This window comes from Lampetra planeri, unplaced genomic scaffold (assembly GCF_965212315.1).
Source record: "Lampetra planeri unplaced genomic scaffold, kcLamPlan1.2.h2 scaffold_367, whole genome shotgun sequence".
In the NCBI taxonomy this organism is placed as follows: Eukaryota; Metazoa; Chordata; class Hyperoartia; order Petromyzontiformes; family Petromyzontidae; genus Lampetra; species Lampetra planeri.
In genome coordinates this window covers 19,588-37,500 of record NW_027615190.1, presented here as the reverse complement: position 1 = coordinate 37,500, position 17,913 = coordinate 19,588, and the positions used below count along the sequence as shown (strand labels likewise).

General features: G+C 57.8%; 1 protein-coding gene across 2 annotated transcripts in view; it reads right to left on the bottom strand.

Moving 5' to 3' along the window:
• LOC144740975 (protein NDRG3-like) overlaps nucleotides 1-17,913 on the bottom strand; it is a 51,246-nt gene that overhangs the window by 21,674 nt on the left and 11,659 nt on the right. For both annotated transcript variants that reach the window (XM_078623669.1, XM_078623670.1), the window contains exons 5-8: nucleotides 17,059-17,115; nucleotides 16,449-16,552; nucleotides 10,861-10,926; nucleotides 1,705-1,756 (exon numbers count right to left, since the gene is read on the bottom strand). In XM_078623669.1, the coding sequence (XP_078479795.1) occupies nucleotides 1,705-1,756; nucleotides 10,861-10,926; nucleotides 16,449-16,552; nucleotides 17,059-17,115 (279 nt within the window). The remainder of the gene's footprint in view (nucleotides 1-1,704; nucleotides 1,757-10,860; nucleotides 10,927-16,448; nucleotides 16,553-17,058; nucleotides 17,116-17,913) is intronic.

The following is a 17,913-nucleotide window of genomic DNA, read 5'->3' as shown; positions in this document are numbered from 1 at the left end:
GCAGTGGACAGAGCAAGGTGGTGATGATGACACTGAGAGAGAAGAGCGCGTGGATTTGAGAACACACACACGGTAGAAACACCATCATCATCATCATCCAGCAGTGGACAGAGCAAGGTGGTGATGATTACACAGAGAGAGAAGAGAGCGTGGATTTGAGAACACACACACGGTAGAGACATCATCATCATCATCGTCATCCAGCAGTGGACAGAGCAAGGTGGTGATGATGACACTGAGAGAGAAGAGAGCGTGGATTTGAGAACACACACACGGTAGAGACACCATCATCATCATCATCCAGCAGTGGACAGAGCAAGGTGGTGATGATGACACTGAGAGAGAAGAGCGCGTGGATTTGAGAACACGCACACGGTAGAGACACCATCATCATCATCATCATCCAGCAGTGGACAGAGCAAGGTGGTGATGATGACACTGAGAGAGAAGAGTGCGTGGATTTGAGAACACACACACAGTAGAGACATCATCATCATCATCATCATCCAGCAGTGGACAGAGCAAGGTGGTGATGATGACACTGAGAGAGAAGAGTGCGTGGATTTGAGAACACGCACACGGTAGAGACACCATCATCATCATCATCATCCAGCAGTGGACAGAGCAAGGTGGTGATGATGACACTGAGAGAGAAGAGCGCGTGGATTTGAGAACACACACACGGTAGAGACATCATCATCATCATCATCCAGCAGTGGACAGAGCAAGGTGGTGATGATGACACTGAGAGAGAAGAGCGCGTGGATTTGAGAACACACACACGGTAGAGACACCATCATCATCATCCAGCAGTGGACAGAGCAAGGTGGTGGTGATGACACTGAGAGAGAAGAGAGCGTGGATTTGAGAACACACACACGGTAGAGACACCATCATCATCACCATCATCCAGCAGTGGACAGAGCAAGGTGGTGATGATGACACTGAGAGAGAAGAGAGCGTGGATTTCAGAACACACACACGGTAGAGACACCATCATCATCATCATCGTCATCCAGCAGTGGACAGAGCAAGGTGGTGATGATGACACTGAGAGAGAAGAGAGCGTGGATTTGAGAACACACACACGGTAGAGACATCATCATCATCATCATCATCCAGCAGTGGACAGAGCAAGGTGGTGATGATGACACTGAGAGAGAAGAGCGCGTGGATTTGAGAACACACACACGGTAGAGACATCATCATCATCATCCAGCAGTGGACAGAGCAAGGTGGTGATGATGACACTGAGAGAGAAGAGAGCGTGGATTTGAGAACACACACACGGTAGAGACATCATCATCATCATCATCATCCAGCAGTGGACAAAGCAAGGTGGTGATGATGACACTGAGAGAGAAGAGCGCGTGGATTTGAGAACACACACACGGTAGACACCATCATCATCGTCATCCAGCAGTGGACAGAGCAAGGTGGTGATGATGACACTGAGAGAGAAGAGCGCGTGGATTTGAGAACACACACACGGTAGAGACACCATCATCAACATCGTCATCCAGCAGTGGACAGAGCAAGGTGGTGATGATGACACTGAGAGAGAAGAGCGCGTGGATTTGAGAACACACACACGGTAGAGACACCATCATCATCATCATCCAGCAGTGGACAGAGCAAGGTGGTGGTGGTGGTGGTGGTGGTGACGGCACACAGAGACGGGCCGGGAGCTCACGGTGAACTCACCACAGCGTCCACAGCAGGGGAGGTGTCACCCACCACCAGCATCACGGGGCAGCTGCGACACACACACAGACACACACAGACACACACACACAGACACACAGACACACAGATAGACACACACAGACACACGCACACACACACAGATAGACACACACAGACACACACAGACACACACAGACACAGACACACACAGAGACACACACACAGACACACACACACAGACACATAGCCACACACAGACACACACAGCCACACACAGAGACAGAGAGACACACACAGAGACACACACAGAGACAGAGAGACACACACAGAGACACACACAGAGACAGAGAGACACACAGATACACACAGAGACACACACACAGAGACAGAGAGACACACACAGAGACACACACAGAGACAGATAGACACAGAGACACACACAGAGACACACAGAGACACACAGCCACACAGAGACACACACAGACGCACACAGACGCACACAGAGACACACAGAGACACACAGAGACACACAGAGACACACACAGCCACACACAGAGACACACGCAGACACACACACACACGCAGACACAGACACACACACACACAGACACACACAGCCACACACACAGAGACAGAGAGACACACAGAGACACACACACAGAGACAGAGAGACACACACAGAGACACACACAGAGACAGATAGACACAGAGACACACACAGAGACACACACAGAGACACACAGCCACACACAGCCACACAGAGACACACACAGACGCACACAGACGCACACAGACACACAGAGACACACAGAGACACACAGAGACACACAGCCACACACAGCCACACAGAGACACACACAGACGCACACAGACACACAGAGACACACACAGCGACAGAGAGACACACACAGAGACACACACAGAGACAGATAGACACAGAGACACACACAGAGACACACATAGACACACAGAGACACACAGCCACACAGAGACACACACAGAGGCACACAGACACACAGAGACACACAGAGACACACAGAGACACACACAGAGACAGAGAGACACACACAGAGACACACACAGAGACAGAGAGACACACAGAGACACACACAGAGACACACACAGCGACAGAGAGACACACACAGAGACACACACAGAGACAGATAGACACACAGAGACACACAGAGACACACAGCCACACACAGCCACACAGAGACACACACAGACGCACACAGACGCACACAGACACACAGAGACACACAGAGACACACACAGCGACAGATAGACACAGAGACACACACAGAGACACACAGAGACACACAGCCACACACAGCCACACAGAGACACACACAGACGCACACAGACACACAGAGACACACACAGCGACAGAGAGACACACACAGAGACACACACAGAGACAGAGAGACACACAGAGAGACACACACAGACGCACAGAGACACACAGAGACACACACAGCCACACACAGAGACAGAGAGACACACACAGAGACACACAGATAGACACACACAGACACACACACACAGACACACAGACACACAGATAGACACACACAGACGCACACAGACACACAGAGACACACACAGCGACAGAGAGACACACACAGAGACACACACAGAGACAGAGAGACACACAGAGAGACACACACAGACGCACAGAGACACACAGAGACACACACAGCCACACACAGAGACAGAGAGACACACACAGAGACACACAGATAGACACACACAGACACACACACACAGACACACAGACACACAGATAGACACACACAGGCGCACACAGACACACAGAGACACACACAGCGACAGAGAGATCCATCAACATGCAATCGTCCATCAACCCCCACCTCTCCGCAGGGTGAGTGAGCGGGGTGAGTGAGTGGGGTGAGTGTGGTGAGTGAGTGTGGTGAGTGTGGTGAGCGAGGTGAGTGAGCGTGGTGAGCGAGCGTGGCGAGTGAGTGTGGTGAGTGTGGTGAGCGTGGTGAGCGTGGTGAGCGAGCGTGGTGAGTGTGGTGAGCGTGGCGAGGGTGGTGAGCGTGGTGAGCGTGGTGAGCGAGCGTGGTGAGTGTGGTGAGTGTGGTGAGCGTGGTGAGCGTGGCGAGTGTGGTGAGCGTGGTGAGCGTGGTGAGCGAGGGTGGTGAGCGAGGGTGGTGAGCGAGGGTGGTGAGCGAGGGTGGTGAGCGAGGGTGGTGAGCGAGTGAGCGTGGTGAGTGTGGTGAGGTGAGCATGGTGAGTGTGGTGAGCGAGGTGAGTGTGTTGAGTGTGGTGAGCGAGGGTGGTGAGCGTGGCGAGTCAGTGTGGTGAGTGTGTTGAGTCAGTGTGGTGAGTGTGGTGAGTCAGTGTGGTGAGCGTGGTGAGTGAGCGTGGCGAGTATAGTGGTGAGTGTGGTGAGTGTGGTGAGTGTGGTGAGTCAGCGTGGTGAGCGAGGTGAGTGAGTGTGGTGAGGGTGGTGAGTGTGGTGAGTGAGCGTGGTGAGTGTGGTGAGTGAGCGAGGTGAGTGTGGTGAGTGAGCGTGGTGAGTGTGGTGAGTGAGTGTGATGAGTGTGGTGAGTGAGCGTGGTGAGTGTGGTGAGTGTGGTGAGTGAGCGTGGTGAGTGTGGTGAGTGTGGTGAGTGAGCGAGGTGAGTGAGTGTGGTGAGTGTGGTGAGTAAGTGTGGTGAGTGTGGTGAGTGAGCGTGGTGAGTGTGGTGAGTGAGTGTGGTGAGTGAGCGAGGTGAGTGTGGTGAGTGTGGTGAGTGAGTGTGGTGAGTGTGGTGAGTGAGTGTGGTGAGTGTGGTGAGTGAGCGTGGTGAGTGTGGTGAGTGAGTGTGGTGAGTGTGGTGAGTCAGCGTGGTGAGCGAGGTGAGTGAGTGTGGTGAGTGTGGTGAGTGTGGTGAGTGAGTGTGGTGAGTGTGGTGAGTGAGTGTGGTGAGTGTGGTGAGTGAGTGTGGTGAGTGTGGTGAGTGAGCGTGGTGAGCGTGGTGAGTGAGCGTGGTGAGTGTGGTGAGTGAGTGTGGTGAGTGTGGTGAATGAGTGTGGTGAGTGTGGTGAGTGTGGTGAGTGAGCGTGGTGAGTGTGGTGAGTGAGCGAGGTGAGTGTGGTGAGTGAGCGTGGTGAGTGTGGTGAGTGAGTGTGGTGAGTGTGGTGAGTGAGCGTGGTGAGTGAGCGAGGTGAGTGAGTGTGGTGAGTGTGGTGAGTAAGTGTGGTGAGTGTGGTGAGTGTGGTGAGTGAGCGTGGTGAGTGTGGTGAGTGAGTGTGGTGAGTGTGGTGAGTGAGCGAGGTGAGTGTGGTGAGTGTGGTGAGTGAGTGTGGTGAGTGTGGTGAGTGAGTGTGGTGAGTGTGGTGAGTGAGTGTGGTGAGTGTGGTGAGTGAGCGTGGTGAGTGTGGTGAGTGAGCGTGGTGAGTGTGGTGAGTGAGCGTGGTGAGTGTGGTGAGTGAGTGTGGTGAGTGTGGTGAGTGTGGTGAGTCAGCGTGGTGAGCGAGGTGAGTGAGTGTGGTGAGTGTGGTGAGTGTGGTGAGTGAGTGTGGTGAGTGTGGTGAGTGAGTGTGGTGAGTGAGTGTGGTGAGTGAGTGTGGTGAGTGTGGTGAGTGAGCGTGGTGAGCGTGGTGAGTGAGCATGGTGAGTGTGGTGAGTGAGTGTGGTGAGTGTGGTGAGTGTGGTGAGTGAGTGTGGTGAGTGTGGTGAGTGAGCGTGGTGAGTGTGGTGAGTGAGTGTGGTGAGTGTGGTGAGTGAGTGTGGTGAGCGTGGTGAGTGTGGTGAGTGAGTGTGGTGAGTGTGGTGAGTGAGTGTGGTGAGTGTGGTGAGTGAGTGTGGTGAGTGTGGTGAGTGAGTGTGGTGAGTGAGTGTGGTGAGTGTGGTGAGTGAGCGTGGTGAGTGTGGTGAGTGAGCGTGGTGAGTGAGTGTGGTGAGTGAGCGTGGTGAGTGAGTGTGGTGAGTGAGTGTGGTGAGTGTGGTGAGTGAGTGTGGTGAGTGTGGTGAGTGAGTGTGGTGAGTGTGGTGAGTGAGCGTGGTGAGTGAATGTGGTGAGCGAGGTGAGTGAGTGTGGTGAGCGAGGTGAGTGTGGTGAGTGTGGTGAGCGAGGTGAGTGAGTGTGGTGAGCGAGGTGAGTGAGTGTGGTGAGCGAGGTGAGTGAGTGTGGTGAGTGTGGTGAGTGAGTGTGGTGAGTGTGGTGAGTGAGTATGGTGAGTGAGTGTGGTGAGTGTGGTGAGTGTGGTGAGTGAGTGTAGTGAGTGTGGTGAGTTAGTGTGGTGAGTGTGGTGAGTGAGTGTGGTGAGTGTGGTGAGTGAGCGAGGTGAGTGTGGTGAGTGTGGTGAGTGAGTGTGGTGAGTGTGGTGAGTGAGTGTGGTGAGTGTGGTGAGTGAGTGTGGTGAGTGTGGTGAGTGAGCGTGGTGAGTGTGGTGAGTGTGGTGAGTCAGCGTGGTGAGCGAGGTGAGTGAGTGTGGTGAGTGTGGTGAGTGTGGTGAGTGAGTGTGGTGAGTGTGGTGAGTGAGTGTGGTGAGTGAGTGTGGTGAGTGTGGTGAGTGAGTGTGGTGAGTGTGGTGAGTGAGCGTGGTGAGCGTGGTGAGTGAGCGTGGTGAGTGTGGTGAGTGAGTGTGGTGAGTGTGGTGAGTGAGTGTGGTGAGCGTGGTGAGTGAGTGTGGTGAGTGTGGTGAGTGAGTGTGGTGAGTGTGGTGAGTGAGTGTGGTGAGTGTGGTGAGTGAGTGTGGTGAGTGTGGTGAGTGAGTGTGGTGAGTGTGGTGAGTGAGCGTGGTGAGTGTGAGTGAGCGTGGTGAGTGAGTGTGGTGAGTGAGTGTGGTGAGTGTGGTGAGTGAGTGTGGTGAGTGTGGTGAGTGTGGTGAGTGAGTGTGGTGAGTGAGTGTGGTGAGTGTGGTGAGTGAGTGTGGTGAGTGTGGTGAGTGAGCGTGGTGAGTGAATGTGGTGAGCGAGGTGAGTGAGTGTGGTGAGCGTGGTGAGTGAGTGTGGTGAGTGTGGTGAGTGAGTGTGGTGAGCGAGGTGAGTGAGTGAGTGTGGTGAGCGAGATGAGTGAGTGTGGTGAGTGTGGTGAGTGAGTGTGGTGAGTGTGGTGAGTGAGTATGGTGAGTGAGTGTGGTGAGTGTGGTGAGTGTGGTGAGTGAGTGTGGTGAGTGTGGTGAGTTAGTGTGGTGAGTGTGGTGAGTGAGTGTGGTGAGTGAGTGTGGTGAGTGTGGTGAGTGAGTGTGGTGAGCGAGGTGAGTGAGTGTGGTGAGTGTGGTGAGTGAGTGTGGTGAGTGTGGTGAGTGAGTGTGGTGAGTGTGGTGAGCGAGGTGAGTGAGTGTGGTGAGTGTGGTGAGTGAGTGTGGTGAGTGTGGTGAGTGTGGTGAGTGAGTGTGGTGAGTGTGGTGAGTGAGTGTGGTGAGTGAGTGTGGTGAGTGAGTGTGGTGAGTGTGGTGAGTGTGGTGAGTGAGTGTGGTGAGTGTGGTGAGCGAGGTGAGTGAGTGTGGTGAGTGAGTGAGGTGAGTGAGTGTGGTGAGTGAGTGTGGTGAGTGTGGTGAGTGTGGTGAGTGTGGTGAGTGAGTGTGGTGAGTGAGTGAGGTGAGTGAGTGAGGTGAGTGAGTGTGGTGAGTGTGGTGAGTGAGTGTGGTGAGTGAGTGTGGTGAGTGAGTGAGGTGAGTGAGTGAGGTGAGTGAGTGTGGTGAGTGTGGTGAGTGAGGTGAGTGTGGTGAGTGAGTGTGGTGAGTGTGGTGAGTGAGTGTGGTGAGTGTGGTGAGTGAGTGTGGTGAGTGTGGTGAGTGAGTGTGGTGAGTGTGGTGAGCGTGGTGAGCGAGTGTGGTGAGTGTGGTGAGTGTGGTGAGTGAGTGTGGTGAGTGTGGTGAGCGAGGTGAGTGAGTGTGGTGAGTGTGGTGAGTGAATGAGGTGAGTGAGTGTGGTGAGTGTGGTGAGTGAGTGTGGTGAGTGTGGTGAGTGTGGTGAGTGAGTGTGGTGAGTGTGGTGAGTGAGCGAGGTGAGTGTGGTGAGTGAGTGTGGTGAGTGTGGTGAGTGAGTGTGGTGAGTGTGGTGAGTGTGGTGAGTGAGTGTGGTGAGTGAGTGTGGTGAGTGAGCGTGGTGAGTGAGCGAGGTGAGTGTGGTGAGTGAGTGTGGTGAGTGTGGTGAGTGAGCGAGGTGAGCGTGGTGAGTGAGTGTGGTGAGTGTGGTGAGTGAGTGTGGTGAGTGTGGTGAGTGAGTGTGGTGAGTGTGGTGAGTGAGCGAGGTGAGTGTGGTGAGTGAGTGTGGTGAGTGAGTGTGGTGAGTGAGTGTGGTGAGTGTGGTGAGTGTGGTGAGTGAGTGTGGTGAGTGTGTTGAGTCAGCGTGGTGAGCGAGTGTGGTGAGTGTGTGGTGAGCGTGGTGAGTGAGCGTGGTGAGTGAGCGTGGTGAGTGTGGTGAGCGTGTGGTGAGCGTGGTGAGTGAGCGTGGTGAGTGAGCGTGGTGAGTGAGCGTGGTGAGTGAGCGTGGTGAGCGAGGGTGGTGAGCGTGGTGAGTGAGCGTGGTGAGTGCGTGGTGAGCGAGTGTGGTGAGTGTGTGGTGAGTGAGCGTGGTGAGTGTGTGGTGAGCGAGCGTGGTGAGTGTGTGGTGAGCGAGCGTGGTGAGTGAGTGTGGTGAGTGTGTGGTGAGTGAGCGTGGTGAGCGTGGTGAGTGTGTGGTGAGTGTGTGGTGAGTGTGTGGTGAGTGAGCGTGGTGAGCGTGGTGAGTGTGTGGTGAGTGTGTGGTGAGCGTGTGTGGTGAGAAAGCGTGGTGAGTGTGGTGAGCGAGTGTGGTGAGTGTGTGGTGAGCGTGGTGAGCGAGCGTGGTGAGTGAGCGTGGTGAGTGTGTGGTGAGTGTGGCGAGTGTGGTGAGTGCGTGGTGAGTGTGTGGTGAGCGAGCGTGGTGAGTGAGTGTGGTGAGTGTGTGGTGAGCGTGGCGAGCGTGGTGAGTGTGTGGTGAGTGTGTGGTGAGCGAGTGTGGTGAGTGTGTGGTGAGTGTGGTGAGCGAGTGTGGTGAGCGAGCGTGGTGAGTGTGTGGTGAGTGAGCGTGGTGAGCGAGTGTGGTGAGTGTGTGGTGAGTGTGGTGAGCGAGTGTGGTGAGCGAGCGTGGTGAGTGAGTGTGGTGAGTGAGCGTGGTGAGTGTGTGGTGAGCGTGGTGAGTGAGTGTGGTGAGTGTGGTGAGTGAGTGTGGTGAGCGAGGTGAGTGAGTGAGTGTGGTGAGCGAGATGAGTGAGTGTGGTGAGTGTGGTGAGTGAGTGTGGTGAGTGTGGTGAGTGAGTATGGTGAGTGAGTGTGGTGAGTGTGGTGAGTGTGGTGAGTGAGTGTGGTGAGTGTGGTGAGTTAGTGTGGTGAGTGTGGTGAGTGAGTGTGGTGAGTGTGGTGAGTGAGTGTGGTGAGCGAGGTGAGTGAGTGTGGTGAGTGTGGTGAGTGAGTGTGGTGAGTGTGGTGAGTGAGTGTGGTGAGTGTGGTGAGCGAGGTGAGTGAGTGTGGTGAGCGTGGTGAGTGAGTGTGGTGAGTGTGGTGAGTGTGGTGAGTGAGTGTGGTGAGTGTGGTGAGCGAGGTGAGTGAGTGTGGTGAGTGTGGTGAGTGAGTGTGGTGAGTGAGTGTGGTGAGTGAGTGTGGTGAGTGTGGTGAGTGTGGTGAGTGAGTGTGGTGAGTGTGGTGAGCGAGGTGAGTGAGTGTGGTGAGTGTGGTGAGTGAGTGAGGTGAGTGAGTGTGGTGAGTGAGTGAGGTGAGTGAGTGTGGTGAGTGAGTGTGGTGAGTGTGGTGAGTGTGGTGAGTGTGGTGAGTGAGTGTGGTGAGTGAGTGAGGTGAGTGAGTGAGGTGAGTGAGTGTGGTGAGTGTGGTGAGTGAGTGTGGTGAGTGTGGTGAGTGAGGTGAGTGTGGTGAGTGAGTGTGGTGAGTGTGGTGAGTGAGTGTGGTGAGTGTGGTGAGTGAGTGTGGTGAGTGTGGTGAGTGAGTGTGGTGAGTGTGGTGAGCGTGGTGAGCGAGTGTGGTGAGTGTGGTGAGTGTGGTGAGTGAGTGTGGTGAGTGTGGTGAGCGAGGTGAGTGAGTGTGGTGAGTGTGGTGAGTGAATGAGGTGAGTGAGTGTGGTGAGTGTGGTGAGTGAGTGTGGTGAGTGTGGTGAGTGAGTGTGGTGAGTGTGGTGAGTGAGCGAGGTGAGTGTGGTGAGTGAGTGTGGTGAGTGTGGTGAGTGAGTGTGGTGAGTGTGGTGAGTGTGGTGAGTGAGTGTGGTGAGTGAGTGTGGTGAGTGAGCGTGGTGAGTGAGCGAGGTGAGTGTGGTGAGTGAGTGTGGTGAGTGTGGTGAGTGAGCGAGGTGAGCGTGGTGAGTGAGTGTGGTGAGTGTGGTGAGTGTGGTGAGTGAGTGTGGTGAGTGTGGTGAGTGAGCGAGGTGAGTGTGGTGAGTGAGTGTGGTGAGTGAGTGTGGTGAGTGAGTGTGGTGAGTGTGGTGAGTGTGGTGAGTGTGGTGAGTGTGGTGAGTGAGTGTGGTGAGTGTGTTGAGTCAGCGTGGTGAGCGAGTGTGGTGAGTGTGTGGTGAGCGTGGTGAGTGAGCGTGGTGAGTGAGCGTGGTGAGTGTGGTGAGCGTGTGGTGAGCGTGGTGAGTGAGCGTGGTGAGTGAGCGTGGTGAGTGAGCGTGGTGAGTGAGCGTGGTGAGTGAGCGTGGTGAGCGAGGGTGGTGAGCGTGGTGAGTGAGCGTGGTGAGTGCGTGGTGAGCGAGTGTGGTGAGTGTGTGGTGAGTGAGCGTGGTGAGTGTGTGGTGAGCGAGCGTGGTGAGTGTGTGGTGAGCGAGCGTGGTGAGTGAGTGTGGTGAGTGTGTGGTGAGTGAGCGTGGTGAGCGTGGTGAGTGTGTGGTGAGTGTGTGGTGAGCGTGGTGAGCGAGCGTGGTGAGTGAGCGTGGTGAGTGTGTGGTGAGTGTGGCGAGTGTGGTGAGTGCGTGGTGAGTGTGTGGTGAGCGAGCGTGGTGAGCGAGCGTGGTGAGTGTGTGGTGAGTGAGCGTGGTGAGCGAGTGTGGTGAGTGTGTGGTGAGTGTGGTGAGCGAGTGTGGTGAGCGAGCGTGGTGAGTGAGTGTGGTGAGTGAGCGTGGTGAGTGTGTGGTGAGCGTGGTGAGTGTGTGGTGAGCGTGGTGAGTGTGTGGTGAGTGCGTGGTGAGCGTGGTGAGCGAGCGTGGTGAGTGAGTGTGGCGAGTGTGTGGTGAGTGTGTGGTGAGCGTGTTACGTGATGGTCTTGACGGAGGTACCCACAGCTCCCTGGACGGGCCGGTACACCTCCAAGTCCCTGCGACTGAGACACCAAAGACAAAAGATCCCCCGCAAAGCCTTCAACATACTGTAGGGGCAAGTGCGGTTCGTAGCTAGCAGGACCTATGGGTGGCTGGCAAGCAGCACGCCCGGCCGCCTTTGTCTCCCCAGTGGCGATGTTTACTACACACCGCACCAGGTACTCATTTGAGGCTGAGTCGACCTAGGGGAGGCCCGGGACCGATTCAGATAATCGTCACCGGTGGTGGTGGTGGTGGTGGTGAGCGGGAATTGAAGTCGGATCATTTGCTGGGTTCGTAGCGCAGAGCGAACCACTGCACTACCGCTCAACCACACGCACGCTCACTCACCCGCTCAACCACTCACCCGCTCACCCACACACACACTCACTCACCCGCTCAACCACTCACACGCTCACTCACCCGCTCAACCACTCACCCGCTCACTCACCCGCTCAACCACTCACCCGCTCACTCACCCGCTCAACCACTCACCCGCTCACCCACCCACACACACGCTCACTCACCCGCTCAACCACACACACGCTCACTCACCCGCTCAACCACTCACCCGCTCACCCACACACACGCTCACTCACCCGCTCAACCACTCACCCGCTCACCCACACACACACACACACTCACCCACACACACGCTCACTCACCGACTTCCGCACACACACACACACTCACCCACACACACGCTCACTCACCGACTTCCGCACACACACACGCTCACTCACCCGCTCAACCACTCACCCGCTCAACCACACACACGCTCACTCACCCGCTCAACCACTCACCCGCTCACCGACTTCCGCACACACACACACACACTCACCCACACACCCGCTCACTCACCGACTTCCGCACACACACACGCTCACTCACCCGCTCAACCACACACACGCTCACTCACACGCTCACCCACACACACACACACACACGCTCACTCACCCACTCACCCACACACACATGGTCACTCACCCACACACACACGCTCACTCACCCGCTCAACCACACACACGCTCGCTCACCCGCTCACCCACACACACGCTCATTCACCCGCTCACCCACACACACACACGCTCACTCACCCGCTCAACCACACGCACGCTCACTCACCCGCTCACCCACACACACGCTCATTCACCCGCTCACCCACACACACACACGCTCACTCACCCGCTCACCCACACACACGCTCACTCACCCGCTCACCCACACGCACGCTCACTCACCCACACACACAATCACTCACCCGCTCACCCACACACACACACACACACGCTCACTCACCTGCTCAACCACACACACACTCACTCACCCGCTCACCCACTCACCCGCTCACCCACACACACGCTCACTCACCCGCTCACCCACACACACGCTCACTCACCCGCTCAACCACACACACACACACACACACGCTCACTCACCCACTCACCCACACACACATGGTCACTCACCCACACACACGCTCACTCACCCGCTCAACCACACACACGCTCACTCACCCGCTCAACCACACACACGCTCACTCACCCGCTCAACCACACACACGCTCGCTCACCCGCTCACCCACACACGCGCTCATTCACCCGCTCACCCACACACACACACGCTCACTCACCCGCTCAACCACACGCACGCTCACTCACCCGCTCACCCACACACACGCTCACTCACCCGCTCACCCACACGCACGCTCACTCACCCGCTCAACCACACACACGCTCACTCACCCGCTCACCCACACACACGCTCACTCACCCGCTCACCCACACACACGCTCACTCACCCGCTCACCCACACACACACACGCTCACTCACCCGCTCACCCACACACACGCTCACTCACCCGCTCACCCACACACACACACGCTCACTCACCCGCTCACCCACACACACACACGCTCACTCACCCGCTCACCCACACACACACACGCTCACTCACCCGCTCACCCACACACACGCTCACTCACCCGCTAACCCACCCACACACACGCTCACTCACCCGCTCACCCACCCACACACACGCTCACTCACCCGCTCACCCACACACACGCTCACTCACCCGCTCACCCACACACACACGATCACTCACCCGCTCACCCACACACACACACGCTCACTCACCCGCTCACCCACACACACGCTCACTCACCCGCTCACCCACACACACACACGATCACTCACCCGCTCACCCACACACACACACGCTCACTCACCCGCTCACCCACACACACGCTCACTCACCCGCTCACCCACACACACACACGCTCACTCACCCGCTCACCCACACACACACACGCTCACTCACCCGCTCACCCACACACACGCTCACTCACCCGCTCACCCACACACACGCTCACTCACCCGCTCACCCACACACACGCTCACTCACCCGCTCACCCACACACACGCTCACTCACCCGCTCACCCACACACACGCTCACTCACCCGCTCACCCACACACACGCTCACTCACCCGCTCACCCACACACACGCTCACTCACCCGCTCACCCACACACACGCTCACTCACCCGCTCACCCACACACACACACGATCACTCACCCGCTCACCCACACACACACACGCTCACTCACCCGCTCACCCACACACACGCTCACTCACCCGCTCACCCACACACACACACGCTCACTCACCCGCTCACCCACACACACACACGCTCACTCACCCGCTCACACACACACACGCTCACTCACCCGCTCACCCACACACACGCTCACTCACCCGCTCACCCACACACACGCTCACCCACCCGCTCACCGGCACACACACCCACTCACCCGCTCACCCACACACACGCTCACCCACCCGCTCACCCGCACACACACCCACTCACCTGCTCACCCACACACACGCTCACTCACCCGCTCACCCGCACACCCACTCACCCGCTCACCCACGCTCACTCACCCGCTCACTCACACACACGCTCACTCACCCGCTCACCCACACACACACACGCTCACTCACCCGCTCACCCACACACACACACGCTCACTCACCCGCTCACTCACCCGCTCACCCACACACACGCTCACCCACACACATGCTCACTCACCCGCTCACCCGCACACACACCCACTCACCCGCTCACCCACACACACACACGCTCACTCACCCGCTCACCCGCACACACACCCACTCACCCGCTCACCCACACACATGCTCACTCACCCGCTCACCCACACACATGCTCACTCACCCGCTCACCCACACACATGCTCACTCACCCGCTCACCCGCACACACACCCACTCACCTGCTCACCCACACACATGCTCACTCACCCGCTCACCCGCACACACACCCATTCACCCGCTCACCCACACACATGCTCACTCACCCGCTCACCCGCACACACACCCACTCACCCGCTCACCCACACACATGCTCACTCACCCGCTCACCCGCACACACACCCACTCACCCGCTCACCCACACACATGCTCACTCACCCGCTCACCCGCTCACCCACGCTCACTCACCCGCTCACCCGCACACACGCTCACTCACCCGCTCACCCACACACACGCTCACTCACCCGCTCACCCACACACATGCTCACTCACCCGCTCACCCGCACACACACCCACTCACCCGCTCACCCACACACATGCTCACTCACCCGCTCACCCACACACACGCTCACCCACCCGCTCACCCGCACACACACCCACTCACCCGCTCACCCACACACATGCTCACTCACCCGCTCACCCACACACATGCTCACTCACCCGCTCACCCGCACACACACCCACTCACCCGCTCACCCACACACATGCTCACTCACCCGCTCACCCACACACATGCTCACTCACCCGCTCACCCGCACACACACCCACTCACCCGCTCACCCACACACATGCTCACTCACCCGCTCACCCACACACACGCTCACTCACCCGCTCACCCACTCACACGCTCACCCACCCGCTCACCCGCACACACACCCACTCACCCGCTCACCCACACACATGCTCACTCACCCGCTCACCCACACACACACACGCTCACTCACCCGCTCACCCACACACACACACGCTCACTCACCCGCTCACCCACACACACACACGCTCACTCACCCGCTCACCCACACACACGCTCACCCACCCGCTCACCGGCACACACACCCACTCACCCGCTCACCCACACACACGCTCACCCACCCGCTCACCCGCACACACACCCACTCACCTGCTCACCCACACACACGCTCACTCACCCGCTCACCCGCACACCCACTCACCCGCTCACCCACGCTCACTCACCCGCTCACTCACACACACGCTCACTCACCCGCTCACCCACACACACACACGCTCACTCACCCGCTCACCCACACACACACACGCTCACTCACCCGCTCACTCACCCGCTCACCCACACACACGCTCACCCACACACATGCTCACTCACCCGCTCACCCGCACACACACCCACTCACCCGCTCACCCACACACACACACGCTCACTCACCCGCTCACCCGCACACACACCCACTCACCCGCTCACCCACACACATGCTCACTCACCCGCTCACCCACACACATGCTCACTCACCCGCTCACCCACACACATGCTCACTCACCCGCTCACCCGCACACACACCCACTCACCCGCTCACCCACACACACGCTCACCCACCCGCTCACCCGCACACACACCCACTCACCCGCTCACCCACACACATGCTCACTCACCCGCTCACCCGCACACACACCCACTCACCCGCTCACCCACACACACGCTCACTCACCCGCTCACCCACACACACACTCACCCACACACACGCTCACTCACCCGCTCACCCGCACACACACCCACTCACCCGCTCACCCGCACACACACCCACTCACCCGCTCACCCACGCTCACTCACCCGCTCACCCACACACACGCTCACTCACCCGCTCACCCACACACACGCTCACCCACACACATGCTCACTCACCCGCTCACCCGCACACACACCCACTCACCCGCTCACCCGCACACACGCTCACCCACCCGGGGATAATGCTATGGACTTGGGGGTGGTGCTATTGATCCAGTGGCATGGTTATCGATCGGGGGGTCAGTGCTATTGATCCAGTGGCATGGTTATCGATCAGGGGACCAGTGCTATTGATCCAGTGGCATGGTTATCGATCGGGGGGTCAGTACTATTGATCCAGTGGCATGGTTATCGATCAGGGGACCAGTGCTATTGATCCAGTGGCATGGTTATCGATCGGGGGGCCAGTGCTATTGATCCAATGGCATGGTTATCGATCGGGGGGCCAGTGCTATTGATCCAGTGGCATGGTTATCGATCGGGGGGCCAGTGCTATTGATCCAGTGGCATGGTTATCGATCGGGGGGCCAGTGCTATTGATCCAGTGGCATGGTTATCGATCGGGGGGCCAGTGCTATTGATCCGGTGGCATGGTTATCGATCGGGGGGCCAGTGCTATTGATCCAGTGGCAGACAGGGCGGTGGTGGGGGGGGGGGGGGTTGCCGTGGCTGTACCTGTCGTAGGCGTGCAGGAACAGCGACAGGTTGTACTGGTTGATGTCCTGGCCCATGTGCTGACGGTAGGTCTCAATCAAGTCGTGATTGTTTAGGAGCTCCTCCTGCAAGGCAAAGGTCACCCCCCCCCCCCGTGTAGTCCACACAGGCTGCTGCTGGGGCAAGTGCCTTGTCAGCGAAGACCTATTAAGGCCGTGCGCCTGTAACCCAGGCTCTCTGTCAGTGTCTCCGACACGGCCATCGTGAACCCCCTGAGAGAGAGAGACACCCAGAACCAGGGCTTGAACCCAGGGCCTCAGTATGTCTGACATGGCCATCATGAACCCCCTGAGAGAGAGACACCCAGACCCAGGGCTTGAACCCAGACTCTCAGTGTCTCCGACATGGCCATCGTGAACCCCCTGAGAGAGACACCCAGACCCAGACCTTGAACCCAGGCTCCCAGTGTCTCCGACACGGCCATGAACATCCCACCGAGAGAGAGAGACCCAGACCTCAAAGCCACGATCTCAGCGTCTCCGACACGCGTCCATTACGAACCCCCCCCCCCCCCCCCGCCGTGCGAGACACCACAGACACGCAAGGCCCCAGGCCTCGGCCGCACACTTGCCTGGCTGAAGTGGTGAGACATGAGGATGTCGGACAGCGTGCTGGTGAACTCGGACAGCTGCGGAGACAACAACACCAAGGCAAAGGTCACCCGCGTAGCCTTAGCGGACTGTTGGAGGGGGGGGGGGGCAAAGTGCTGCTCGCAGCGTGGAGCGGCGGCGTCAACGAAGGACGCCACTGTGGGGGGCACGGGGGGGGGGGGGGGGTGGGGTAGAGGGTGGGTAGCGTCACGCACGCACGGTCGACTTTGTCTCCCTCGAGGCGATGTTTGTGTAACGAGAGCCTATGTCGGATTCACGTGGTGATCGGCTTTGCCGGTCCCGCTTTGCAACCAACGGGGGGAGAGCCTGGGAGCGGCGTGGCCCCGGCGTGATCACGGGATGTCCGCTAGGGCGATTGGTTCCGCTGCTCTTGGCCTCAGCCAATAGGAAGACAAGTCCGGGTGCGTGGTCCCGGGAGTTGATGGGGGGGGATCTGGAACATTCGGCGCAGGCTGTTGAGGATTGGCTGGAGTGTACCACGTGACCCCGGCGTTAAATAAGGGGAGAGAGGAGAGACACGGGGTCAGACACGGAACGAAGAAAGAGAGAGAGAGAGAGGGGCCACGTGGCGGTGTGTCTCTGGTGGGCTGTCTGCCCGCTCCCCGTTGCTTGCCGGCAACGGGGAGTGTTTGTGAACTGCAAGAAGTGAAATAAAAATTAAGCCGTAAAAACAAATTTTTTCACTATAAATCCTTTATATGCGTGGCGGCTAGAGTCCTCTCGTCCTCTGGCTTGAGATGGCTGCCCACCTATGGGTCAGATGATTGCCTGCCACCATTAAGCATTTGGGAATTAAATATAATATCTTTGTCCTA